Below are 27,831 nucleotides of genomic sequence, written 5' to 3' on the forward strand. Positions count from 1 at the left end.
CAAATCGCAAGAGCACATCTCTGTGAGGTACAACACACTCACTCTCTCGATTGGAAAATCTCGGTTCTTCCCTCCCCCACATATCTTCTCATTGAGGAAAACACCACGCCAGCTGCCGCCATGTGAAGCGTGGTGGTACCTAGCTGCAACAACTAAGAACAGTCGTGGCAGCATGCCGAATTTCGGCTCAGATATTTACGAACTCTTTCCGCCTTGGTGTGGTGTGTAGTGTGCAATATCGGCAACTACGTGTTGATTGCCTCCGTACGCCTACATAGGCGCGCACACCTGTTTATTGTGATTTGATTTTACCCACCTTAAGCACTGTTGCCCTTCGTATACACTTGCAGTACTGGCTGTTCGGGCCCGTTTGAAGATAATCATTGATATTAGGCATAAAAGAGCAGCCAGTAACGATCAATCTTTGCGGACTTTTGCAAAATGGTACAGTTCAAGTGTATTTAATACAAGAATCCAGGGCTTGTTACTTGCAGCAACAATGTAATTGCAAACTCGCGTGTCATACCTCGAGCATGCGTGCTTGTCAACAATGCCATCAGTACTACTCTCGTCATTCGTAAACCATCTACCACACATGTATGCATTGTCACAATTGATTTATTCGTTGGAAAAGTCAACTGAAAATGCGTCTATATTCCAGTTTCATCTTTTAATTTTATGGGGTAACATCCTCACTGGAACAAAGCTTTCTTCTCAGCCTAATGTTCTGTAAACACTTCCAATACTCTATACCCAAAAAGGGCTAGGAAATGTCATTAAAAAAAATCTGGAGAGTCTCCAAATACAACGTTCTAAATCATGGAAGTTTCTGAAGAAGCTTTCAGACCTATCAGTTTGAACTTTTGTGTTCTTCTGAAATGCTTTGAACGCTGTAGACTGTTACTTTTAGTCATGTTCTGATTCTATCCCATTGTTTTGACTGGATAGTAATATCAATCAAGCGGTGGAAATGATTGGGATAGTATACCCATCTCGGGTTCGGTAAATAGTCTCCCTTGGAACTCCTTTTCGATTTCACGATATACACATAGTGATTCCTTCGGTGGCGCCGTTCATAAGATAAATTTCTACTGGTCCATCGGGAGTTTTGCTCTACAGGAAGAACAGAGAGTTTCTATCTTTAGGTTGAATGCCCACTTGATGAAACAATGGCTCAATATCTTCTTCTTCTTCTTTATGGCTCTACGTCCCCAATGGGACTTGGCCTGCCTCGCTTCAACTTAGTGTTCTTTGAGCACTTCCACAGTTATTAATTGAAGGGCTTTCTTTACCTGCCATTGCATGAATTTGTATATGGGGCCGTACACAAATTACGTCACGCTTTTAGGGGGGAGGGGGGGTTTCGCAGAGCGTGACGACCCTTACATAAAATATTGAGGTCCCATACAAAAAGTATGACATAGGGGGGAGGGGGGGGTGTTGAAAAAGGTCGATTTTTGCGTGACATAATTTGTGTATCACCCCTATTGTGAGGCAAGTACAATGATACACTATGCCCAGGGAGTCGAGAAAACTTTCCCGACCGGAACGGGAATTGAACCCGCCGTCTCCGGATTGGCGATCCATAGCCTTAACTACTAGACTAACTGGAGACCCCTAATAGACTACTAATAGCTAATACATACTTGGGATACATAGCAATAACATTGGGTTTCTCATTAATGTTTTTTTTTTTTGTTTGTATTAACGTGTATTTTAACTTAAATGCTAAGTCTACACTTAAACTCATTAATGTTTAGACTACTGTGGTAATATGAGAATCCACTGAATCATCATCTCCCACCGACATTTCACACTAGTTTTGTTTACCTGTTGTGCATCCGACACCCCTGTCAGCTGTCATGAACTCAACCGAACATGTGTACGGCAAGCCGATGCGAAGTTGTGTGTGATAATAATGAATTCGAGCCAAATCTAAATGGGTGCAAATGTCGCAATAGAATACAGCGCCAAAACCGGAACAGTACAGCCGTTAACAATGTAAGTTGGTCCGGAACTTTCAACAAGACATTTCAAGCGTTACCTACACCAGAAACTTTAAAACGCACCCTCTCATGTTCAACCAAATTCACCTGGGATCCACGGCCCCTAGATCATTTTGACCAATGCCCTTTTCTAGTAGACTGATGTTCTTCTTCAGATCCGAAAGACGTTGCATCCTCCGTTGCAGGCATTGATGTCTTCGTACCACCATGCTGAAGCTGCCTGGTAACTCTATACCGTTCGTCTTTCATAGCAGATCTGTCTCGAAGTGGTCAAGTCGTTCTGTTGTAGTCTTCAGCAATTTCTGAGCTTGCTGTTTTATTCAGGGCTGAGAGTAGTTTCGAAGTGTTTTACTCCATTCTCTTCGACAGCAAAGAACTATCCAAAGCATCGTGTAATTCGTCGTCCTTTGCGCAATCGCAAATATGAAAGCAGTGGTACCCCAGCCAACAAATCGATTCACATAATTCTGCTGAAACTGTGTAAAGTGAACTCTTATCCGTCTAAAACACATTGTATAAGATGCACCAAATATGCTCTATTCGCACAAATTTGGAGGCCATATACGTACATTTTGAGAAAATATAACTTCTTTTATAACTTTGCATGGCAATGCGGCAGGGCTAGTATTTGTAGCTTGACTCGCGCAGAGCTGCAAGTTGATTATTCAGGTAGTTGAACGTATTAAATCTCGCCTGCATCTGTACTTATTTGAAATAAACGATGCACCTAATGAAATATTTGCAAAAACACTTCATTTCCATCATTCACTGGCTCTCCAACTAGATCCCCTCAGCATATAGCTTAACGCATTGGTGCATGAATGCCGGGCATAACTTGTAGGTGTAATGTGGTCGACGTTCAGTTAGAGCTTTTCGATGTTTTTTTTTATGCAGATGTATCATTATATAGAATAATTATAGTATTTCGGAAAATAATGCGTTTGATTTGATGTTCCATGTGCTTGCAGGACATTTTTCCAAAATCATTGAAAAACCGGTGGTCCGGTCTGACTTAACGCCGACCATATGATAGATTGACACTGCACTGATTCTTAGTATAAATTTGATATTCTAGTTTAACAATTTCGCTCCTCTGGTGCTCTGGTAGGATTAAAAAAAGAAGAATAGGAAAGAATCTGAAAACCTTACTACTACAGTAAGGACCCGATTTTGTCAGCCCCATTTTGCGACAAATTTTTTGCTCCCATTATCTTACGGTCACATTTCAAGCAATTTATTAATATTTATCATCAAACTACAGCTGAGATGCAGAACGCAGAGGGATAAAAAGTTTGGAAAACTGGTCAAGTTTTTGAAGTGAGCATAAAACGTGTTCCGAAAAGGGGCTGACAAAATCGGGTCACTTATGTATATACAAAACTACATACTATGCAAAATTTGTTATTCTAGGAATTGGGAACGAGGTGAGAATGACCTGTTTATCGGAGTTAAGGCAACGTGCTCTGTACCGATCGATATACACACCAAAGCGCTCATCGAGTGTTTTTTATTTCGGCCAGATGGTGAACCTTGGATGTTCTTATCCTCGGAGGAGTGTTGAGAATGATCCGTAGGAAGTTATTTTGAGCTCGTTGGAGTTTCGAATGGTGGATTTTGGCGCAGCTCTCCCAGACTGGCATAATGATCTGTTTGTAGACGCAAGCTCGTTTTTCTGTGGCGAGGTTGACTCCCGGTTGATGGGAGGTTCAAGTGCATTTGGCAAGATGTTACATTTGATGACCGTCTTGTCCACCTGCGGTCTGAACAGCAGCTTGCTGTCTAAGTCTAAGACGAGGCCTAGATAATCAGGTACATGCGAGTATTCCACCGCTGAACCATTGAGGGTAGGTTTGTTGATTCTGGAAGATTAGAATTGGGGAAGAGGATGACCTGGAATATAACAGTGCCAGACGTTTTCAAAAGCTTTTTCAACGTCGAGTAAGGCCATGGCGGATGTTTTGGATTTGGATACAGACTTGTTCCGCCCGTAGAATGTTGGTCACTCTGGTCTGGTTACGCACGGCGGAACGACCGCGTAAGCTTCTGTAGATCGCCTTTTCAGGGAGCTTTGAAACCACTGAGAAAAGGCTAATCGGCCGATAGCTTTTAGGAAAGGAGGGATCCTTCCCAGGTTTCCGGACGAGGGGAAGTAGCTAAGTCGGAGGCATTTGATTAAAGATCAGTGCCAGATGTTTGTAGAACTGAGGGCTCAAGTTCTTGAGTTTCAAGTTCAAGATGTTGTCGATGGCGATCGGATAAAGATTGGAAGCATGTTCTTCTAATGAAGTGCCGGCCTGGCTCAGCATTAGGGTGTCCCAAAATTGCACATGGTCAAAAAGCTTGGGGGCTCACCCTACAAATGATAGCTAAGGGTGATAGAAACAAACTTTTGTATGACGGCAACTTTCAAAAATGACGTTTAGAGGTCGCCCCGGCGAGATTTTTGAAAAATGATAATTTTTCGTAATAAATATCATACAAATATTTTTACCGTACAATTTTACCGTAAAGAATTCTAAAAAAGCTAGCACTCTCGACAAGCTTCGTACTGTCTATTGATTTTTTAAAGATATTCTTCACAAAATGGTGGGCCATATTTTCACGTTTATCTTACATTCCGGTCGATTTTCTCAAAAATTTCTCCGCATGAAGACGTATAAGTCCTGGACCAGCAAAACAGCCCAGGAAACAGTGGCAAGGCAAAAAAAGCAAATCCGTTGATCCATCCCAAATTCAAATCGCGGTTACAAACACCTTTCATAAGATTAACAATTTTTAGAGAATAAGTTCCCAGCCAAGGGCTGAAAGTCTCTATAATATAGCTAAATCAATCAATAATAAGTTTCAATTCAAGACATTCTAAAAAGCAGAGCATGTCTTTTTTGGCATTTACTGACTTGAACTACCTTATGAACACCGAAAATAAGATACAGCGAGGCAAATTAAGAGGAAACAAATCATCATCATTTAGCAAAACCTCAAAAGCAGTTTTCTCGCTGAAATCTCAAACAATGTTAATAAAACTTTAACACTGCACTCTGGCCACCATCTGCCTAACAATGAAATTATTTTCAATGACGGTTTTGTGACTTAGAGAAAGTAAACTGCTTTTGAAAAATTGATGATTGCTGTTCAACCGGGTGGGAGCTTCAGGACTCAAAATGGTGTAGGCACCTTCCTCCATGTTCTGCTGGAAAGTTGTTTCGTTCACACGGTTTTGGATCCACAAAGTTCAGATAAAGTTCCGAACGGATCTTTCTAGCTGCTTAAGAGGCTAACAATGAGCGTTGCTGGAACTTCGCACATGAGTTCCAGCAAAGCTCATTGTTAGCTTCTTAAGCAGCTAGAAAGTTCCATTCGGAACTTTATCTGAACTTCTTGGAATTTGAAAGCTGCTTAAGATGCTACTCGGAGCTTTGTTGGAACTTTCTAGTTAAGTATAAATGAAAAAAAAAATGACGCCCACCAGATTCGAACCGATAGTCGCTGCGTTAGAGCCTTACACTCTACCCCGACACCACAATTGCGATTAAGTGCAAAGCGGATGAAATCTGACTAGAATAAATACTCTGTCGACATCTATGTTTGCAAACTTGTACAGTAGCGAAGTTAATTTATTCATATCATGTATCTGTAGCAGCGCAATGGGTTGACGGCAGCTTATCACGCAGGAGGTCCCGGTTCAAATCTACATAGAAGTGCCATGCATAAGTAAATAAATATATAAAGTAAGGAACACATGCTTTCCTTAATAATACAAGCAACAACAAGGTGTGATGAAACTGAAAAGTACATTTTTGTTTTCACATTCATTTTGAGGAAGTTCCGTCATAAGCTGCTTAGAAGGCTATCCGACTTCCTTATGTGAACTTTCAAGTTCAGAAATTACTTAAAAATTAAGCTGCTTAGAAGGGTAAAGAGCAACCTCCAACAAGCTGCTTAGCTCATAAAGTACCCTCTTATCTGAACTTCTGGTTGCTTGGGTGCATACAGGAAAACTTTTTCGCTGCATCTTCTAGCTCGATCGTTTGCGTTGGTAGATTCAAGTTCCTCAAGGTATGAACGGTTACCACTTATTTGCTGGTTCAGAAATGGTGATCAACACTAGCTAAGCGTTCTTCTCTTCCCGTGGCTTGTCGCCAGTCCTTTAGAGGCAGTTGTGGCGGATTCCGGTGAAGCCGAGCTTCGTTGTCGGGCTGCTTTCGGCCAACGTGGATGAAGAGCTTTAATCCAAAAAGGCGATACTTCTTTTTCATCTTGACGTAACATGAGAACTGGAATAAAGCCAAAGAGTCCTATAAGCTATTCCACAATTTTCGACTGAGAGCTTCCTCTGCCAATGATCATTTTGCATGTGTATATCGTGCAGGCACAAAGATACTATGCCCAAGAAAATCAAGTACTTTACAGAAAGTTCTTGTGCCAACCGGAAATAGAACCCGTCAATAGATAGATAGATAGAAAAAAAAAATCAATGTCGGAGGAAAAGGATAGCCAGGGATTGAACCTGGAGCATTCTGCATACACGCAAATAAATCCGTTCCGATATACGTGAACTCCCAGTCACGGCAACGGGAACAAACGAGAACTATGCATAGCAACGATAACAACAATAAGAAATGTACACCGTGAACTAGATTTCACGTTTTCTAGAACGCCCATACTGACAGCTGGAACTAGTTCCAGTTCACGGTGTATATTTGCTTGTTCTCATATTTGCGTTTGTTTGTTCACGTTTATCAGAACGGTTTTCTGAGCGTGTACGAATCAAAAGTGGTAGCAATTTGCCGCACTTCTTTAAAGCCTCAAACTTATTAAGAGCCAATTTATTCAGCCCGCGATGAGATGTTACGCCAGAATGAAGATGTCATACAATAGGCACGATGATACTAACTGCTCTGGGAAGTCGAAAAAAAAACATGAACAAGCCCTGTTGCTCACAATCAATGACCGGACCTGATGTTCACACATGTTAGAATACAATTGATTGATTAGGGCTGATAAAACTTTGTCCCAGTGCATTGTAATACACATTAGAACACCTGTTCAGGTCGCCAGAAAAGGCTGACCTGCATACAGGTGTTCAAGTAGGTATGTATAGGGTTATCGCTACGATTCACGACAGCGTGATTCACCATTTCACCCAGCGCGGTCACCCAAGGAGATAAACCCCTTGGACGGGCGCTGCCGAAATCAATATCGCTTGGCTTGTTGGCGATGATGTGTCTACTTCGTGAAACACATATAATACATGTGTGTAAATCGCGCACTCGGCGTGTTTGACCTTATGACATCAGCACCCAGTCATAGTTTCAGCAATATAAATAATCGCGATGGTTTCGCGCTCGACTGCTGCCGCACTGTTGATGTTTCGTCGCCGGGCAGCCGGTGCCCGGCCGCCGTAGTTCGCTCGATGGATGATGATGATGATGTGTTTGGTACAAAAATAGTTCCTTCCACTATCATGCATGCAGAAATACCACCACCGAAGCCGACTGCAATAAACCACAACACAACCGAACTGCGCCAGTCGCCGAACATCCAGTCAGTAATTGGTGACGCTTTGAGAATGACGGCGTCGCCGTTTGGTGACATTGTGTCACAACTGTGGAATGTGTCAATCACCGGCAGGAATTTCATAGTAATCCTACAAAAAGCTTGTTTATGAAAGATGAAGTTCATTTGCTTGATTTTATGATAGTTACCCGATTTGCACAACAAATAGCAATTTATGCAATGAGTTGCAAAATGATGATTTTTACAGCATGAGTCGTACATGTATCCAACGAGGCTTGCCAGGGTATTCCTCCCGGAAATAAATATGTACTACAGGAATTCCTCTAGGAATTGTCCCGTGAACCACTCCAGGAATTCGTGCAAGAAAAATCCAGGAATTCCTAAAGAAACTATTCCAGGAGTTCCTCCAGTAATAACTGCAGGAATTGCTTTAGGAATTACTACAGGAATTTCTCCAGAAATTCCTCAAGGAATTACTCCAGGAATTCCTTCGGTAATTCCTCCAGAATTCTACAAGAATTTTTTAGGAAAAACTTCAGGAATTGCTCCGGGACATACTTTAGGAACTCCTCGCGTGACTTCCTCTAGGAATTATTTTAGGAATTCCTCCAAGAATTACTCCATGAAGTCTTACAGGATATACTCCAGGAGATCTTTCAGGAGCCTTCAAAAAATAAAAATAAAAAATAAACTTCGAAAATTCCTCCATGAATTTCTCAAGGAAATCCTTCAGGAATTCCTCTAAGAACTCCCCCAGAAAATTCTCTCAAAAATTCCTTCACAAAATACTACATGAATTCTTCCAGGAATCCCACCAAGATTTTCTCCAGAAATTTCTTCAAGAAATACTCGCAGGAATTCCTGGAAGAAATCTTGTAGGAATTCTTGGAGGAATTTCTGAAAGAATTCTTCAAGAAATTCCTGGAGAAATTCCTAGAGAGATTCTTGGTGAATTTCTTGAAAGAAAAAATCCTGAAGGAACTCATGGAAGGGAATTCTAGAAGGGATTGTTGGAGAAATTCTTGGCAGATGTCTTGGAAGAATTCTTGGAGGATTTCCTGAAGGAATTGTTGGAGGAATTCCTGGGGGATTCCCTTAGGCATTTCTGGAAGGTTTTTAAGGGATTTCCTGAGAGAAAAATCTCTGGAGATATTCCTAGAAGAATTTATACAGGAATCTCTGGGAAAATTTCTGGAGGGATTCTTGGAGTAATTTTTGACAGAAGTATTGGAGCAGGTCTTGGAGAAATAATTTTTAGTGTTCCTGTCGGAATTCTTGAAGGAATATCTTAAGAAATTCTTGGACGGATTCTTGGAGGAATTCTTAGCAGAAGTTTTGAAGAAATATCTGGAGAAATTGTGGGAAAAAATTCTGAAGGAATTCTTGGAGTAGTTCCTTGAGAAATTCTTGGAAGAATACTTGGAAGAAGTTATTCCAGGAGTATTTGATGAATTCTTGAAGGAATTGGTTGAAAAAATCCCTGGAGGTATTTCAGAGGAAATTTCTGAAGTGATTCTTGGCAGAAGTCTTAGAGGGACCCCTGGTGAAATTCTTGGGAAAGGTCCTGTAGGAGTTTTGAAGGAATTCCTGGAGGGATTCTTGGTAGAATTCTAGGCAAGTACAGGGGATAGACAAAATGATCGGGACAGGCAAAATTTTCACTTTGCCACTCCAAATTTGGAAAAGATCGGGTCGTTCTCCACGAAGTTGTAAAGATTCTTGGAAAAGGTAAAATTATCAGATAGCCAACTTTGAGCTGTTATATCTCCGGATTCAATGAACCGAATGCAATGAACCGAATGCAATGAAAATTTGACCATTTATGACTTATATAATGAGCTATGGAAAATCGTTGACTTAACTTAAAATTCTTAACACGGAAGAAAATTATAACGATTAGATTATTTTTCTAATAAAACACCAAATTATCTAAAACTTCTACATCGTTTCAAAATTCAAGATGCAAATTTTAGTTCATTTAATATCCCTCTAATTGACTCTTATAAAAATGTGTTTTGAAGGAATGTAACAACATAGCCGCTAATAAATTGGAAAAGTAATGAAATACATATTAAAAATAGACCAATTTGCTAAAAAATCACAAAAAATATTAAATCTCTATAACTTTTTCTCTTGTAACAAATTTCAAGTTAAGTTAAATGTTTTCTAGAGTTCATTATATAAGTCATGTACGGTCAAAATTTCATTGCAATCGGTTCATTAAATCCGGAGATATAACAGCTCAAAGTTGGCTATCTGATAATTTTAGCTTTTTCAAGAATCTCTATAACTTCGTAGAAAATGGCCCGATCTTTTCCAAATTCGGGCCACTGATACACAACTAGTTGAGGAACTTACAGTAGAAATTTGAGAATATTTGATGCACTTTTCGAAAAGTTACTGCTAGTTGAACATTTTTCGAAAAGTGACAATTTTACCTGTCCCGATCATTTTGTCTATCCCCTGTATCTTGGAGGAATTGCTGGTTGTATTCTTGGAGAAATTCCTTGAGGAATTTATGGTGGAAACCCTGGAGGAATTCTTGGGGGAATTCCTAAATATATTATAAGAGGAATTTACGGAGTAATATCTGGGGGAATTTCTGGAGGATTTACTAATGGAAGTACAAGAAGAATTTATCAAGGAGTTCCTTGATAAATTTCGGGAGGAAGAATTGGTGTAATTCCTGAAGATTTTTTTGGATGAATTTCTAAGGAAATCCCTGAAGGAATTCCTGAACGAATCATTTGAGTAATCCCAGGAGTATTTTCTGGATGAATTTCTAAAGGATTACTAAAAGATCTTGAAGGTATTCATGGAGATGTTTTTGGAGGAATTCTTGAAAAAAAATCCTGAGGACGTTCCTGGAGGATTTCCTGATGTAATTTCTGTAGAAATTCCTTGAAAAATTTCTTCTCGAATTCCTAGAGGAACTTCCGGAGAAATGCCTGAAAGTAATCTCGGATGAATCCCTGGAGTAATTGGAAGAATTTCTGGAGAAATTCCTAGAGGGGTTCTTGAAGAAATTCGTAGTGGAATTTTTGGGGGAATTGCTGAAGAAATTCTTGGAGGAATTTTTGGAGGAATGCTTGGAGAATTTCTTGGCAGAATTCTTGGAGGAATTTCTGGAGAAATTGTTGGAGGTATACCTAGAAGGATTCTTTGAGGAATTCCAGAATAGTTTAAATGACCTAGATTACCAAGTGAATGTTGCTAAGTTATCAAAATTGCACTCTGAGGCTCGGAGAGTAGCGTAGTTTATATTCCGCGAGCATTCGATAAAATAAAAATATCCAAAGTTTCAAAGAAAGACCCATACTTCAAAATACATTGGGTCTATTTTTATGCTAGTGGACACCCAAATAGCAACACATAGAGATATCTTAATACAAGTAACAGACACAATCGTGAAAGAATTATGCCGATAGAGTGAAGAGAAACAAAAGTAGAGCCTTTTTACATTTTAAGCATGATAAAGTATGTAGATATCGTAACTCAAACTCCAAAGTGTATTGGAGGCCATTTGTATTTCACGGAACGGCCAACTACCACACTATCGAGTTGCTCGTAGCATTGCGAGGTCTAATGGACATCAACGTGACTAAATTTCTTAAACAGAGTACTAACAAATGACGGTAGATATTGTAGTTTTTAAGAAAATGAATTCCAGGATAGTTTGGATGACCCAGATCACCCAATTCATGTACCATGAATTTTCAAGGGGTGCTTGGAGGCTTTTTGAGTATCGTAGACTATGTTCTACGATCAATTACGTGTATAAAATTTAGTTTAGAATGTTGGATTTGTGACACAAACTTCGGAGTACTTCGGAGGCCTTAGAATAGCTGTGGGATTAAAACTTCAACAGATTATGATAGGTATTAATACATTGCATATCGAAGATCAGTGAAACCGATTAATGATTGGCAAATGATGAAAGTCGAGCAAAAAACATGTAGAATTTATAAAAAAAAAATCATAAAATGCTACGTTTTTTCTGCTACTTGCAAAGGGGGGAGGTACCATACATTCTTAACACAACTATTCCCCTTGACTATATTAAAACCATAGAGTAAAATGTTTTGAAACAAAGAATATGTCACAGTTCTATCAAAAGAAGATCATCCCGGGTGTTTACGGGTTAACATTAATGTTCCTCCCGGGAATTTCTCCATCAGGATCAGGTATTCCTCCAGGAACTTTCTTTTGAAGATTCTTACAGAGTTTTTTTTTTATCCGGGATTCCATCTCTCGATTACTTCAAAAACGCAATCTTGAATTCTTTCAGGCGTCAGGATTCAGGATTCAGGCGTCTTCCCTCTTAGGCGCAATCGGTCGGCCGTGGACTAACCTTGGACGGCCGAGAGGGTAAATCTCCTTTACGATTAGGACCTTTGCCCGAGAATCCGCATGGAAGGACGGTACGGCTCCTTTACGGGTTAGGCGCGGGAACCTTTCCCGGCTCCGCGGGCCGAAGCCGAACCGTGTGGTGGACGGTAGACCCTAAAGGTCCATACAAAAGAGGCCCTGAGCGGTTTCTCCGCAACGTTTCCTCTAGCAACCGCTAGTAAAAGGGGGGGTATTGGACTTTAACCACTGAACTGAAAACACGTCTAGTCGTCTAAGCACACGGACGCCTGATTTATTTTCAGAGGCCAAATTTAGGCAATAGCCGCTACAGTTTACTTTTCTCCCATTCCGTCATTCCACTTAATTTTAGTTTTACCATTCAGCCAGCCATGTTTTGAAATTGGTAGCAGGCGAATATATTCACAGCGGTACTGAACCCTATCACTTCTGTGGCATTTCCTTCTGTTTTACACAAGAAACGTGAAGGGTCCGACAAACACAACATATATCAAAACAAAAATCCACAATCTTGTAACCAAACGGTTACATTGTAGAGGGAACTCCTTGAGTCCCCAATGGATTTTCTGGTAAAATACCAGAAGAAACTCTAAAGAATCCCACGTGCAACTTCTGATGAAATCGTAGAAAAACATTTAGTTGCATCTCCAAAGGAGGCTTCTGATGGGGAAGCCCTTTAACGGAACTCCTGGAGGAGCATCACAAAGAATTTCTGGGGTTTCAGAAAAATAGTTTTGGGAGAATTCCCGTAAAAATATGAAGAATCGGAGGAATTCATGTGAGAATTATGGAAGGAAAGTCTTAATGAATCTCAAAAACCACTCTTGGATGAATTTCAAGAAGATGTCTTGGTTAAAACCCAGAATGATTTTCTTCCGATTTCTGGTAGAATTCCTGAAAGAATCCCCGAAGATACTTCAGAAAATAAGGATAACATCTGGGTTGATTCGAGAAGGAACTTCTGAAACTCAGAAACTGTTTCCTCGAAAAAATCTTATAGAATTATGAGAGATAACCAAGTGGTACGATATAACCTAGAGGAATTCCAAAAGAAATTTGTAGTGAAATTTTAAGTTTTGGGGAAGTTCCAAGTGATATAGACAAGTTTCTTGAGATTTTCAAAAAGCATCTTAAAAGAAACCTCTATAGAAATCTGTGAAGGAATACCTGGAGCAATCTTAAAAGATACTCGTGGAGAAATGCCTTCCGGAAGGTAGAAAACATATTACTTTCTTTGATAAGATCACGTTCCGGAGGATTTATCATTCCATTGTACATCCAAGGTTTTTAGTTCACGTCAAAGAACAATTAAATTTTATGATAAACTACATAATTTTACTTTGAGAATGTGTTCTATAGTGAAACTTTCCGTTTATATTGAAATGTTGCATAATATGTTGTCCATGAAAATTATTCCGTTTTTGCCACTTTTCCGTATTTGTCAATTGAAAATCGTGTTGACGGAATATACATACAGGTATAGTGGATTTAGTGGACCCTCGATTATATAGACCCTCGATTTTATGTACTTTGATTTTATGTACATTTTACCTCGATTTTATGTACATTTTTTTTAATGGTATTTTTTCATATTCAATCATTTTAAATCTTACAGTTTGTATCATGATAACTTATAATGCATGGGCTTACGCGAAGCACTTTATATCAATAAATGGTTTTGTGGAGCTGTCAAGTTAGCGTCAAAGCATACCTCACGATATACTTAGTTCTATATATTTACCGTAATCTCATGCTTCCTTATTTCATTTTTTTTATAAATATCCCTGGCTTTGTCGATGATCACGATAAGTGGAGTATGCGGAGTGATTTTCTGGCGATATTTTTTACAGATCCCTTAGAAATGACAACATTTTTGGCGGATGCATGCAAACTGCTCATTCACCAGATCTTCCCTCAAAGTTTTCTAACACACTTTTTTCAACATTTCTAATGACTTCCTCACCGAGAATTGTATTATATTCCTGAGATTTTTCGGTAGATGCCTGCTGATTGAATTCCAAAATTTGTAGCAAATTTCATAAAAAGGTCATTGTAATGCTTCGGCTGATTACTGGTAAGATGTGTGATAAATTAATTCCAGTGCTGTCATGATAGAATCAGAGCTAGTTAGTCAAGGTTCGCCGATTTCATTGTCCCTTCAGGTGCACATTTCCAAGCATGAATTGCTGGAGGAATCTTTCTTGAGGAACTGCTGGAACAACTTCTAAAAGAATCCATGGAACAACTTTTGAAGTAATTCTAGTAACATTGAACAAGTATCGCTGAAGAAATTTCAGAAGGAGTTTTCAAAAAATCTGAAGAAAATTCTAAATAAACTCCTGAAAAAAACGGATTATTTTTTAAAATTCATAGATGGATTTTCTGAAGAAATTCTGGAAGGAATAATGGAAAACTCCTGATGAGATAACCAACAAAACTTCTTGAGATATTTTTGAAAAAAAAAAAATCCTGGAGAAATCCCCAAAATAAAAATCTTAAACATATTTTTAATGAATTCCATGAGAAACCCATAGAGGAATTCTTAGAGGTACGCGCGGAGGAAGTCCTGGAGGAATTTCTGATAAAATATATAGAGGAATACCCGGCGGAATTTCTGATGAAATCTCTGTGTCAATTTCTGCAGGAATCTCTGCAAGAGTGTCTTCTAGCCTTTCCATAGCAATCCTCTGTAGAAGTCTGCAAAATCTGTAGAAAAAATTCTGAAGTAATCCTTGGAGCAATTTCTGGAAGAGAAATGAAGAAATGACTTGAAGCAATATCTAAAGGAATGTGAATAAATTTAAGAAATTTCCCTAATAATCTCTTGTAGGATTCCTAAAGCAATCCTTGGAGACAGTTCTTTAGAAAGCTTCTGAGAAAATTTTGAAGAAGTTTTAAGTTTCTGATTCATGGATTTTTTTTTGAAAAACTTCATGGAAGGTTTTCTAGATGAATGCTTTGAAAAATATCTGAAGGAATCTCTATTGAAGCAATCCGAAGAAATTCGAAGCTGAATTTCTGGGATAATCTATGCAAAATTTTTCGGATTTCTCGGATCAATTTTTGAAATAAATCTATGAGCAGTTCTCCAAAGATTTTTTCAGGAACTCGTGTAAGATTTTTTTTAAATCCTTGGACTGATTTTAGCTAGGGTCCATGAAAGAATTATCGAAAAATCAGTGGAAACTTTGTCAAAGTAATGGATATATTTGTAAAGAAATCTTTGGTCTGGAGAAAATCTGGAGAGATTTTTGAAGAAATTACTAGTCGAATTTATAATAAAGCCATGGGAAACTTTCTGAAGGAACCCCAGGGTAGTTTCTACAGGAATCCCTGCAGAATATTTCTGAATGGATCTCACATTTTTTATAGAGTCCCTGGAGATATTTCTAGAGAAATCCCTGGAAGTGTTTCTGACAGAAATTCAGATAAAAAAACTCGAGAGAGCAATTTCTAAAGCAAACCCCGGAGAAAGTTTTGAAATAAATCGTTTGAGAGAATGCTTAAAGGAATTTCCGTAGGATTGTTCGGAAAAAACCTTAAAAAGTTTCGAAAAAAATGTAAATCTCTGAAGGATTTTCTGAAGAAATCCCTGGAAGAACTTCTACAAAAAATTATACACAACTTTTTATGAAACTTCTGAAAAAATCACTAGTGGAATTTTGGTAGAAATTGCTGTAGGATTTTTTGGTGAAATCCTTGAAAGATTTTCCAAAGTAACCCCAGTTTATATTTTTGAAACATTTTCTAAAAAAAATAGTTTATGAAGGCATCGCAGAAATTTTTATTTAAGGAATCTCTGGAGAAATTTCTGAATAAATGTCTAAAGATATTCCTGGAAGAATCTCTGAACGAATTTTTGTAAGAACCCTTAGAGGAATAGCTACTTAAATTCATGAATATTTTTTTTGGAAAAAAGTGGAGGAATTTCAAAACTAAATCATGAAAGATGCTTTGAAAGAATTTCTCTAAAGAATTTCTAAACAAATCGGCAAGGGATTTTTTTGATCGAATACTCGGACAAGTTTCCGCAAACAAAAATAGAAAGATGTTTAACAATAGTTTCTGAAAAATTTTTGGAAGATTTTCCAAAGAAATTTCCTAAAGATTCTCCAAACGAATGCTTAGAAAAATTTATAAATAAATAACTGGAGGAATTTCTGAAGTAATCCCTGGGCGAATTTCTCAAGAAATCTCTGAAATGATTTGTTTAAAATCATGTGAAAATTTGTGAAGCAATTCTTGCAAAATTTCCTTAAATAATTCTTGGTGACTCTTCTGGAGGAACACATGGAAGATTTTCCTAAATCTTCTGTAACATGATGATATGATGTAGGATGTTTTATTCAGAGACCGTCGTAATAGAGTTGATAATTCTGGGTACATTTAATTTTAATAAACACCTCAGAATTGTAACAAAAGGGGACCGAGCAGACTACACTACTCAAACAGAAAGATCGTTCGGCAAATATAGCACACCTAGTAACAACGCTTTATCAAGTGCATTTCAAGAATCTCTAAATTTCCGAACCTCTCGAGGAATTTGAGATGGGATCCCTGGTAGAATTTGTGAATCAATTCGTAAAAAAAATCCAGGATAAATAAATCCTCAGAGAGTTTTTTGAAGGAATCCCTGAGTGAAGTTCTATTTTCTTTTATTTTTTTTTATATTTATGCAAATAACGTTATTGTGTATATCCATTGCTCAAAATATTGGCTTTTCAATCAACCATACATAGTTTTGGACAAAAGATTTTGATCGTAACAAAATAGCGAGATAGTGAATTATTCGTTACTTAACGAGAATTACTAATATATGCCAAAAACTCCGAGCCTTTTAACGAAAACTCAATTTTCATGCAGTTTGTATATGTTTTGACACATTTTGGTATAAAATTTAAATAAAAATAAAATAAAAAAATTTGCTTCGATTTTATATGTCCACTAAATCGAGGTATACCTGTATATAAAAGTATAATAGTATACCTGTACTTATTTATACAACCTACTGGAGTAAGAAAATATCCCGAGCTGCTGGGAATAACAGAATTATTCTGTTATTTCTATTTTGTTACAATGAGTTTTGTAACAACGAATGTTATAAAACATGTACCGTTGGTAGGTTAAATAACAAAATAGTTAACAAAATTCCCTCTAATTAAAATAAAAACATAACAAAGTGTGATATTATTTTAACAATATTTGATACATTTATGTTATTATCACTGTCGAGTGCCCATGGCCATACGGATCAAGTCCTAACCGTGTGTAATCACCATCCATGCGGAAAATTAACCATTCACGTGATAAGTTTCGATCGTAAATCTTTGGCACACCCAAAATATGCCATAATTAGCGATTGTTTAGCTCCGAATCGCAGCCGCCGAGGCACTCACTCGCAAGGTTCTTCAAGCCATCATCGAGCATTGCTAGACAGCGACGACGATGCATTCGAGATCGATTCGGCGATGATATCATGCGGCGGCGGTGCGGCAGTGCAGTCTTGGTCTATCCTCCGAAGTACGGGTGGGGCGGCATTTATCGCCAATAACCACACCGCTAAGCCGCCAGGCCACCAGATTCGGATGGTTTGGCTGGGTGGCATGTTGCTCGCCGAAGTGTGCGATTGTAAATGAGGCTGTTAAACTTGAAAATTTATGCCTGGATGATTGTTATAGCCAGCCAGTGCGTTGTTGTTTTGCAAGCCAGTGAACACGATTGTTGAGCCACACTAGACAGTGATCATGAGCAATATTTGGCGAGTTAATCATCATCCCATCCCATCGGAAGGATGAATTTAATAAAAACGAAGCTTTATTTGGGCGTCTACAATCCACATTGTATGATGTATTCCTTATCTGGCAAATAAACATCGATTGACAAATTGACCTTTTGCGTCGCTTCAGGATTTTACTTTCCAGTTTTAAAACAAACTTCATCTGCAAGGAACATTCGTAGAGAGCGAAACCAACAGAAGTTGTTTGACCGTGATAGTGTTTTCATTTGTATAGACAAGCCCGCCCCCTCTTTGTGGAAGATTTTTCTTAGAATTCCTTTAGGAATTTCTTTTGTAGTACCAGTAGAAATTCCTACTCGGATACCTTCAGGAATTTGTACTAGAGTTTTGAAAAATCCGTTTCCCTTGCTTCCAAGTTTTACAGCTCAGTGTCAATCTATCAGATGATGCCTACGAGCTATGCATTCAAGCGAACTGAGCCGCATTGTCTTCAGAGTAATAACACCACTAATCTTTTACCTTAAGCTCGGCATCCACGCACCAATGTGTGAACTCTCTGTCAACCATATCTCATCAACAGTCCGACATCCGCATGAATTTGTGCAGACGTACAGGTATATTCGGTAAGCTGTGCATACAAAAGATTACAATCATCGCTTCCTTCCCCTTCCCCACATTGACCAGTAACCTGACGTGACAGGTACCATACTGTCGCCTAAAAATAAAAGATCACCAACACTCACACTGTGACATAATTTATCCGAAGCAGTATTCCCGAAAAGTAAAGTAAAGCATCATCACTAAACATTCGAAAATAAATTTGATTGAATGACAATTTTTCTATACGTTATTTCTTCTATTTATGTATCTTCAGCACTTCGATAGATACCTATTTAAGCTATATGAATCTATATCGGTTTTATTTTTAAGACATCATGGAAAGATCTTTCAGCTTGTGTAAATGAAAGATTAGAATTACTATAGGAATTTCGGTGCAAACTTTACATGGCGTGTGCTCAGTCAAACTTGATTCAAAAAATCTTAAATTTTGGCAGGATGCTCAGAATCCAACTTGTCATCGTTTCAGCATAGGGGAGCTCAAATGTCTAGAATTTCCTCCAGGAATTCTTGCAGGCATGTCTCCATGGGTTACTTCAGGAATTCCTCTAGGGAATTCTCTAGGGATTGCTCTAGAAATTTCTACAGGGTTTTTTTTAGGAATACTTCCTTCTGAAGTTCCTCCAGAGATTTATATAGGGATTCCTCCAGGGATTCATCTAGGCATTAAGTATTTCATTCTTAAGAAGTCCACCAGGAATTACCCCAGAAACTACCCCAGGAATTCCTCCCGGAATTTATCCAGGAAGGATTCCATCCAGGCATTTCTCTAAAGACTTCTTCAGGATTCTACCAAAAATACCTCCAGGAATCGCCTCAGGTATTTCTTCAGGAATTCCTCCAGGGATTCCCTTCAGGCATTCCTACAGAAATTCTTCAGGGAATCCTCTAGGGATTGCTTTAGGAATTCCTGCAGGTATTCTTTTAGGAATTCCTCCAGGTATTCTTCTAGGAATTCCTCCAGGCATTCCTCCTGGAGTTCCTCCAGAGATTCATCAAGGTTTTTCTGCAGGATTTCATTGCTTCAGAATTCCTTTAGAAATTCCTATGGCCATTCCTCCAGTAATTTCTTAAGACAGTCCTCCAGAGATTCCTGACGAAATCCGTTCAGAAATTTCTTCAGGAATTCCTTCAGGAATTTTTCCAGGGATTCTTCCGGGAATTCTTCCAGAATTTCCTCCAGGGATTCCACCAGGAATTTGTCCAGAAGTTCTTCCAGGAATTCCTCCTGAGGTTCCTCCAGAATTTGCTTCAGAGATTGAAATCTTCGTTATTAAATAAAAACTCAAAAACCAAAATATGAGGAAACGCGTCCAGTTTCGGAGGGCGTGCATGCCTCCACACACTGAATGTTGGTTCCGATCCGAACCCAACCAGAAATCATATGTATAGCATATTTACATATCTAGTGTCAATTTGTTTATCTGGAATGTTCAATTGAGCGTGATGTGATGGATAATGAAACTCGTCATATTTCAATAGTGTGCAATTGTGTACATATGTGATCGGAGAAAGAGTGCTGCGTCTGAATGCCTGAAGCGGACACCTGGTATGAATGAATGAACCACCGGCTGAGTGACTGATCCACTGGCCAACTTCCTTCGCGAATGCTTAAATCTATGATCATACCGCAACACTGTAAATAACTAGTAGACGCGATAGGTACATGCTGCGCCACGCTGCAAGATTAAAGCCGTTCTAATGTCTGGTCCCGTTGTGTTTGTTTAGTTTTCGAAAATAAACAGCAAATCTATTTCTGACCGTTTGGCTAATGAAAGATCCCATTCGTACGAATGTGTTTTAGTCCCCGCCCGCGCACATGCTAGATCACACCGTACAGGCAAGAGTACCTTCTCGCGCATTCCCATCGTCGGCCGTCGTTACATGATCATCAACATGCTGAACTCCAGTCGAGCTTGAATTCCGCGCCCAGTGAGAAGGAAGTCCATTTTTGCGCTTCCTCTAACGCTTCTACGCTATAAGTTTAGAAAACCTTCCCAATCAAAAATAGATGCACTAAGCGCCATCTAGTCTGTATACTATATTAAAACCATCCAAAGCGTAAATCAGAATTAAAAACAGTTCATTCATCATTTACCACCTCAGAAGCGAGTGCGACGCGTCAGATGTCGCTATCATCGTCGCCGTCGTCGTCCTTCTGCTAGTAGACTTTTACCAACCACAAAAACCACTACCACAAACCTCAACCACAACCACTACCAATCAATCAATCAACCAACCAACCAAACCAACATCATCACCATGGCCGAAGATTTGGCTGACCAAATTGATGATTATATCTGTGTTTTTGAAGGAGCCGGTGATCTCACGATGGACACATTCGTCATGTTACTATTCGCGTTAATCGTCGTAGTGATAGCGCTAGTTTTCCTCTCGAAGCTACTGTACGATAAGTATGTGAAGAAGGGTACCGTCTCGGCCGATGGGGCCACAACGGCTGCAACTGCAACGGGAGCGAGCACAACGGTCTCCTCCATCGGAGGAGCAGGGGCCCTACTGCCCGGTGTGGCCGCCGCGAGGGAAGGTTCCCGCCTATCGGAACCGAAGGAGGTGCTCGCATCGAAAAAGGTGAGTGGGATAAGATGTACATATATTGTACATACATACACTGTGGTGCATAATTGATCGGACAAACGCCGATTTTCATACAAAATTGCCGCTATCCGATCACTTTTGCACATTTTGAACGCCTTGTCACGCCCAAACCTGTGAATGGAAACATTTTGTACTTCGTATAGGGAAGTGGAACCATCTCGGTAGGGGTCCTATTTTGGACACTTTTCTGCGATAACTCAGCCAATTCTGAACCAATAGGCACAATTTTTGCACAAAAAATTCAAGTCAATTGGTTTGGAATTGACTGAGTTATAGCGAAGAGTGCCCAAAATACCGGCCGCTGCCCAAGTGGTTTGCTACCCTACGTAAAATTCAGCATACTTGTGGTTCCGTGACAAAATTTGAACTCAATCCGTCAAAGCTAATCATAGTTACAGCATCTCAAAGTTGACCATTTTGTATGAAAATCGGCGTTCGTACGATCAATTATGTACCACAGGACCACAGTGTATGTATTATATTAAACCGATATGCCCCCTAATGTAAGCTAGTGTCAGAGACAGAAAAGTTGGACCATTTGAGCAGGAGCTCCTATTTTGGGCACTTGCTGCTATAAATCAATCAATTTTAAACCGATTGACCTGATTTTTGAAACACGATCAGATACGCACAGTAAAGCCTGTATTCGCAATAATCGGGACACAGAAAAACAGCTGTAACTATGCATTAGATACATTAGAATTGCTCAAATTTGGCCTAATAACATCTTAAGATGTGTTCATTTCACCTACAAAATTTTATCTAGCCATGTGCAAAAATTCAAATCAATCGGTTTGAAATTGACTGAGTTATAGCAGCAAGTTCCCAAAATTGATGCTCCAGCTTATATGGCCTCAGACCCTAGGTAAACCATGTAGACCACCGAAACCCCGTGTAGCCTTTTGCTCATACAAATTTCCAAAAACTGAAGAATAATTCTAGAGCCCTATTTGAATAGGTCGTATGTGCTTTCATCGATACAAAATTCGATCAGTTGGATTCTCTTATTAACGGAAACTGTTGAAATTCAACAAAATTGATGCATACAACCGATTCCCTACAAAACAGGCTATCGCTATAAAATTCGATCAGTTTGATTATCATTTAAAGCCACCATTCTTCCATATTGCTGCAATAGCTAAAATGCACGGACGAAAGCACATACGACCCACTCAAATTGAGCTCCAAAATTATTAATTGGATTGTTTAGTAAATAAAATATTGCCAATTTCTATAGCCTAATAAATTGAATGCATTGCAAAAATAGTTCCCTGGCACCAGAAATGATGAAATTTTGGATTTCGACCAATTTTTAGACGGAGATTCCGATTATGAAATAATCGGGATACTCCTGAAGAACCCAATTGCTTGATCGTGAAACTGACTTTACATGCTTATCACCGAATCAGACAGAATATGACATAGAAAAAAAAACACCAAGTGGGAGCTCGTGAATTTCCTGTAAAAATAACATGAATATTATTTAGAGCGTTGAAATGGTATGAAATCAGTATAATAATTCTGGATTCGTTATTTGTTCTCGTATCGCCGACATCTTTATGAAATTTTAGTTGATTAAACGGATTATACTCTTTTGTATTAATTAAATTTTTATTTCTATACAAGTGGCACATACATTCATTATTTTTGTGGGTAAGTAGTATTTATCAAGAGTATTTAATTTATAATTGACATTTAGAGGAAATTATTGGAACACGTGCAACCAGTTGTAAAAATAGATTTATTAGATTTTTTTGAAACCGAGTTTCCAAATTCTGAGAATGGTAATAGAAGCTTTGATGTTGCAGATAAATGTTTGATATTCATTAGCCGTTAAATGAATATTAAACATTTATCTGCAACATCAAAGCTCCTATCACCATTCACAGAATTTGGGAACTCAGTTTTTAATTACATTTTAAAAGCCTTTAAGCTGCTTAAGCGGTACGGTTACTTTGATCAGAACTTCATCTAGAGCACGGCATACAATTTCACAAGGCAGGCTAGTAATCAATGTAAACATCAATTTTTGACGTCATTCTTATCGTTCTTCTACACGTTTATCAAGTTGATGTGAAGTACTAGATCATTTTGTTCTCGCCTTTGAACGATTTGAATTACGGCTTAAAGATTTGTCCGATTTGTATCACCTTCTAAATATTGTACACCGTGAGCTACATAGATGTTTCAAGAAGGCTAATAGGGTACTGCACGAAGCTCTCGCCTTCTTTTACGCTCTTACAGAAATTTTGTAAACAACAAGGCCAAGCAACGTCAAATTTTCATGCAAAATCAAAACAATGCAGTGCCCTATAAGGCACCGCATGAGGCGGTTGATAATGGATTTTCAAGTCTCTGACTTTTCGTGGCCTTGTTGTTTACGATTCAGACTTAGAACAATTTCGTCGGACTTGATGCACGATGGCATCCCTTGACAGGGCTGGTAGCAGGAACTGAGGGTCAAAATAGTTATTTTAGTGACCAAAATCTCTGAAATAGTGACCAAATAGTGACTTTCAGATAGCAAAAAAGTGGCTAAATAGTGACTTTTGGCACAAAAATATGCTTAGTGAGGAAACATTGTAGAACGAATTTGATTCAGAAAACCCTGGAGTACCGCATAATGAAAATGTTTAAGAAAAACTTTCAACTTCCATTCCTAAAATTGTACAAAGCTGCATGTATTTACAATTTTATAGAATATGTTGTGCAGAACTAGATGAGCATGGCATGAAAATTCTGTCAAGAAATAATAAATAAATTATGAAACTCTTGGAAAACTTGTTGGATGTTTTCTGTCATGAATTTCACCTTGATGGAAACTTATATAGACAAATGCTTAAAAATGTGCGAATGAATTTGAAAAAAAAAATTTAAAATATGATTTCTTGAATATTTTTGTAAAATTCTCTCAAAATAAAATAAAATGAATAACAGAAAGTAATTAAGTAATTTTGATGTAATACTTGAAATATTTCTCTACGTACCCCCTTGGAAATTTTCAGAAGAATTACAAGAAGAAAACAACGGTTTTTTTAATAGCCTATGAAAATGTAATAGAACTCTTAATTTCTTCAAAGTGTCCCATATTTACTAATTTATTTGAATTGTCTCATAGTTTCTGGTTAAATTTTCATAATATGTAGTTACAAGCATTCTGGACGAAGTTGTTAATTTTATTTGGGGACTTAAAATAATGACCAAGCCACTAAATAGCGACTTGCTATTAGGCCTGCACTCTCACTGACGCACCATGGGGCGGCCCCATACAAAATATGTTTGCGTTAGTTTATAAAACTCTCCAAACTTCATGGAACTCAGTCGTCCAATATATATAAAAATTGTTTCGAAACACACGTACAGTGATTGGATTCCATTGATGTTGTTTTTTTAAGGCATATGTTTTGAAGATTTCTATAACAGTTTTACTACTTTTAGTTGTACATATGATCTAAGCCGTTTAAAAATTCCATGAAATGTAGATGCAGGATCTACAAGCAAAACTAGTATTATACGATTGACTATTCTATACGCCTCAGACCAATGACCCTTCTAACAAGTAAATGGAGTATTATATTGAACTGTATACATGGTACAGACCTTACAAGATCTCCATGGAATATAAGCCTTTGTGTCCAGTCCACAAAACAACCAGTGCTTGTGCAGGTCGAAGGGCCGAAATGTAATAATGCCCGCGAAGGAATTTAGAGGTCCGCAAAGCGCTGTAATGGTCTTTATAGATTATTCAAGGCTGTGCATGGTTCACTCTCATTATTTGAGGTGTTGAAAACATTTGAATAAAAAATTTTAACACAACAGTTTCAACACTATGAAATTACAAAGGCATTGCTTATTTTTGGGCGTTTATCTGTGCATGAAGATGGCTGTTCCAGTTTACAAAATAGATTCCAATTCGTAAAAACACGCTTCACTAAAAAATCTAATACCAGATTAAGATTCTGCAATGATTGATCTACCGAGAAAAGCGGTCATGACGACCAAATGTTTCCTCAGAGGTATTTAATGGCTAATATGGTAATTTTATATTGGAATATTTCAATCATCGCCGACATCTTGATTGAAATTGCAGGATAGGAGTAAGTAGTAGCCAATTTTCTTTCAATGTCTCCCATGGACCCTAAAGAAAGACATAAAAGTAGTTGCGAAGCGATTTTTTTTTTGTATGGAACGGTTTGTATAGGGAAAATTTGACTTTTTCAATCCTAAAAGGGATGCCTGGGGTCCATTGGACCCCAGGCGCCTTTCAGAGCTCGTCTTTGATGGAACACACTTAGCGAGGTGACGAAACTGAGGCCATGAAGGTATCCATTTAGGGTTAATGTGGCATCATTTGATGGTTTAACATTTTTGAATATTTTTCAATCCGTATTTTATCAATTTCCCAAAAAAGTTGAAAAAAGTGACTTTTAAGGTGAAAATAGTGACTTTAGTGACCTGACCTTGAAAAAAGAGACTTTTTAGTGACCAACCCAAAAAAAGTGACTAAGTCACTAAAAAGTGACTTGCTACCAGCCCTGCCTTGAGGAGTTTCTTTTGGGATTCCACATGAAATCCAGGAATCTTTCGCGGTTTCTCCGCAAATTTGTTCCAGGACACCTCCAGGGACACCTCTAGTGGGATTCATCCGGAGGTTGTTACGTTTGTAAATTGTTGTGAACATTTTGTCTGTTTATTTTGTATGTTTTACTAAGGTTTGTACATTTGTCCCTGAAATTTAATGTGCATTTATAGCGCTCCAAAAACTTCAGGAGCGATCCAGTACAAAACGCACAAGCCGTCCCTTAACACGGACATCAAATTGTAGACGGTCTTGTGTTGTTGCCCGAATCTGGATGCCCCTTTAGGATTAGAAATTCCTAGACCAAAACAAGCTATGAATGCCGCAATAGATGCTGCGAACTAAAAGGTGAACTGCCAGAAAAAATACGATTACAGGATTGACTGATGGACCAAGAACAAAAATGAAACCTCGTCATCCTGGGTTCGGACTTAGTTATCTATTTGGATAACTGGGCACAATTTATGTTATGTGTTGCATGTTTGTGTTTTGTGCATTTGTAATGTTCCATTTTATTTTGCGTATCTAAGTTCCCAGACGTGGGGCCCGATACGGAAAATAAAATGGGCATTTGTAAGGTTCCAATGTATTCGTTATTTTTTACTTTTCGTATCCCACTAGCTTCAAAATGTGGGGCTCGATGCGGAAAATAAAATGCGCATTTGTAGGGTTCTTTTAGCAGTTGTCTACATTGTGGTACCCATCGGAAGCACAATGCATTTGTAGTGTTTCGCAAAACTTTTTTTTTTGTTACAAGGTTTATTTGGGATTTTATCAGAAGTTCCCTCTGCGGTTCTTCCAGAAGTTTTTTTTCTGAGATTCCTAAGAACGTTCCATCTGGTATTACTCCAAGAGCTCTTGCTAGGATTCCTCCAGGAAGCACTCCCGGAGTTCTTCAAGAGATTTTTTCCTGGTTTGCTTGAGGGATGCCTTCTCAGGTTATAGGGTGCCAGACCGTACCAGATGGAGTGTTTATGGGTAGCCCCTTTCTCTACCCGCTGCCTGCTGTTGTTGTAGTCGATACTGTAGTGAACCGCCAGGTGATCGCTGTAAGTGTAGCCATCGGCTTCTCTACAGTTCGAACTACTTGTAGCAACAATTGCGTTGTTGACAAGCACACATGCTCAAGGCATGATACGTGAGTTTGCCATTTCATGTTTACTGGAAGTGGCAAACACCGGGTTTTAGAAGGTTTACTAGATAATAATTCTACTTACCAAAGTAAGGTTCTTAGACCAAAGCCACTTGCCCAAGCAACACGACTCTAAGCCAGTAACAGCAATAGGGTCCCAAAATGAAAAATATTTTCCCGGTTTTGCTGCATAATACGAAAGAGCATGCTTTTCTGATCTCAATGGTATTTTTTCCGAACTTAAACAGTGACAGAATAGTTAATAAATTCGAAAATAAAATATTTATGAGCAGGTCTTGTTTGACATTCGAGGTCAACCTTGACGTAACGAAAGTGAAACGGCGTGTTGCAAAAGACATCACATTGGCTCACTTTTGACTACAAATGTTCCTGTTTGACATACACGGTAAACAAAATTTACCCAAAATTGAGTGCTAAACAAGGAGTGTTGCAAAAAATCTTAAAATTTTTGAAAATATATTTTATGGGCTTTACCTAATAGGAATACTTAAAAAATGAGTAAACATGTCGTTTTAATCAATGCTTGATCGAATTATGCAGAAATTGAGATAGGCCTTTTGGAGCCTATTCTAGTGCAATTTACTCACTGTCCGTATTACGGACGACAGAACACAATTGTTTCTTCTTTGAAACCCAAAAAGCGCAGATTCTGAATTCTTGTGCAATATAAACGAGGGGGAAAGAAAAAAAAATGGAAAAAGATTTTGTCCAGATTCGAACCAGGAGTATTATCTACTCACCTTACATACTACACCAAGAGCTCTGTGAGAAAATCGCTGCTGTACGCACGATAAAAGCTGCTGAATTTACTTGTAACTTTATTGCACCTTCTTTGTCATAAGTTAGAGAACTGTCAAAATTAAAAGACGCTCAAGTTTTCTGCAACGCATTTGGAACCTTATCTGAACAAACAAATCAAAGTTATATTTTTCATGCATGTTTCATAGCGTAAGCTGATAATGTAAGCTGACTGTATTATCATTTGCGGCGAATGTCAAACACGTGGTAATTTGTGATTTCTATGAAACAAAGCCGCAACTTTACGGTGCAGGTGCTGCATGGGTGGGCTGTATACCATAAGTCTACAAAGATTGATCGTTGCTGTTCTTTTACATACCGTAAAACGGGGTAACTTTGATAGTTTTTCAGCTAATTTTCTTAATATTTTTCCATGTAACAGTATTTCTCCTAGTTTTATATTTTTAAAACAAGTACTGGGGTATCAGTTATCAATTGC

At 38.4% G+C, this 27,831-nt stretch overlaps 1 protein-coding gene across 10 annotated transcripts in view; it reads left to right on the forward strand.

The window, feature by feature from the left end:
* LOC109623319 (uncharacterized) overlaps positions 1-27,831 on the forward strand; it is an 83,640-nt gene that overhangs the window by 20,261 nt on the left and 35,548 nt on the right. For all 10 annotated transcript variants that reach the window (XR_009995684.1, XM_062842758.1, XM_062842759.1 and 7 more), the window contains one exon: positions 20,561-20,835. Coding sequence is in view for 9 of the 10 variants with exons in the window: in XM_062842756.1 (XP_062698740.1) it covers positions 20,561-20,835 (275 nt within the window). In the remaining variant the exon portion in view is untranslated. The remainder of the gene's footprint in view (positions 1-20,560; positions 20,836-27,831) is intronic.

This window comes from Aedes albopictus, chromosome 3 (genome assembly GCF_035046485.1).
Source record: "Aedes albopictus strain Foshan chromosome 3, AalbF5, whole genome shotgun sequence".
Lineage (NCBI taxonomy): Eukaryota > Metazoa > Arthropoda > Insecta > Diptera > Culicidae > Aedes > Aedes albopictus.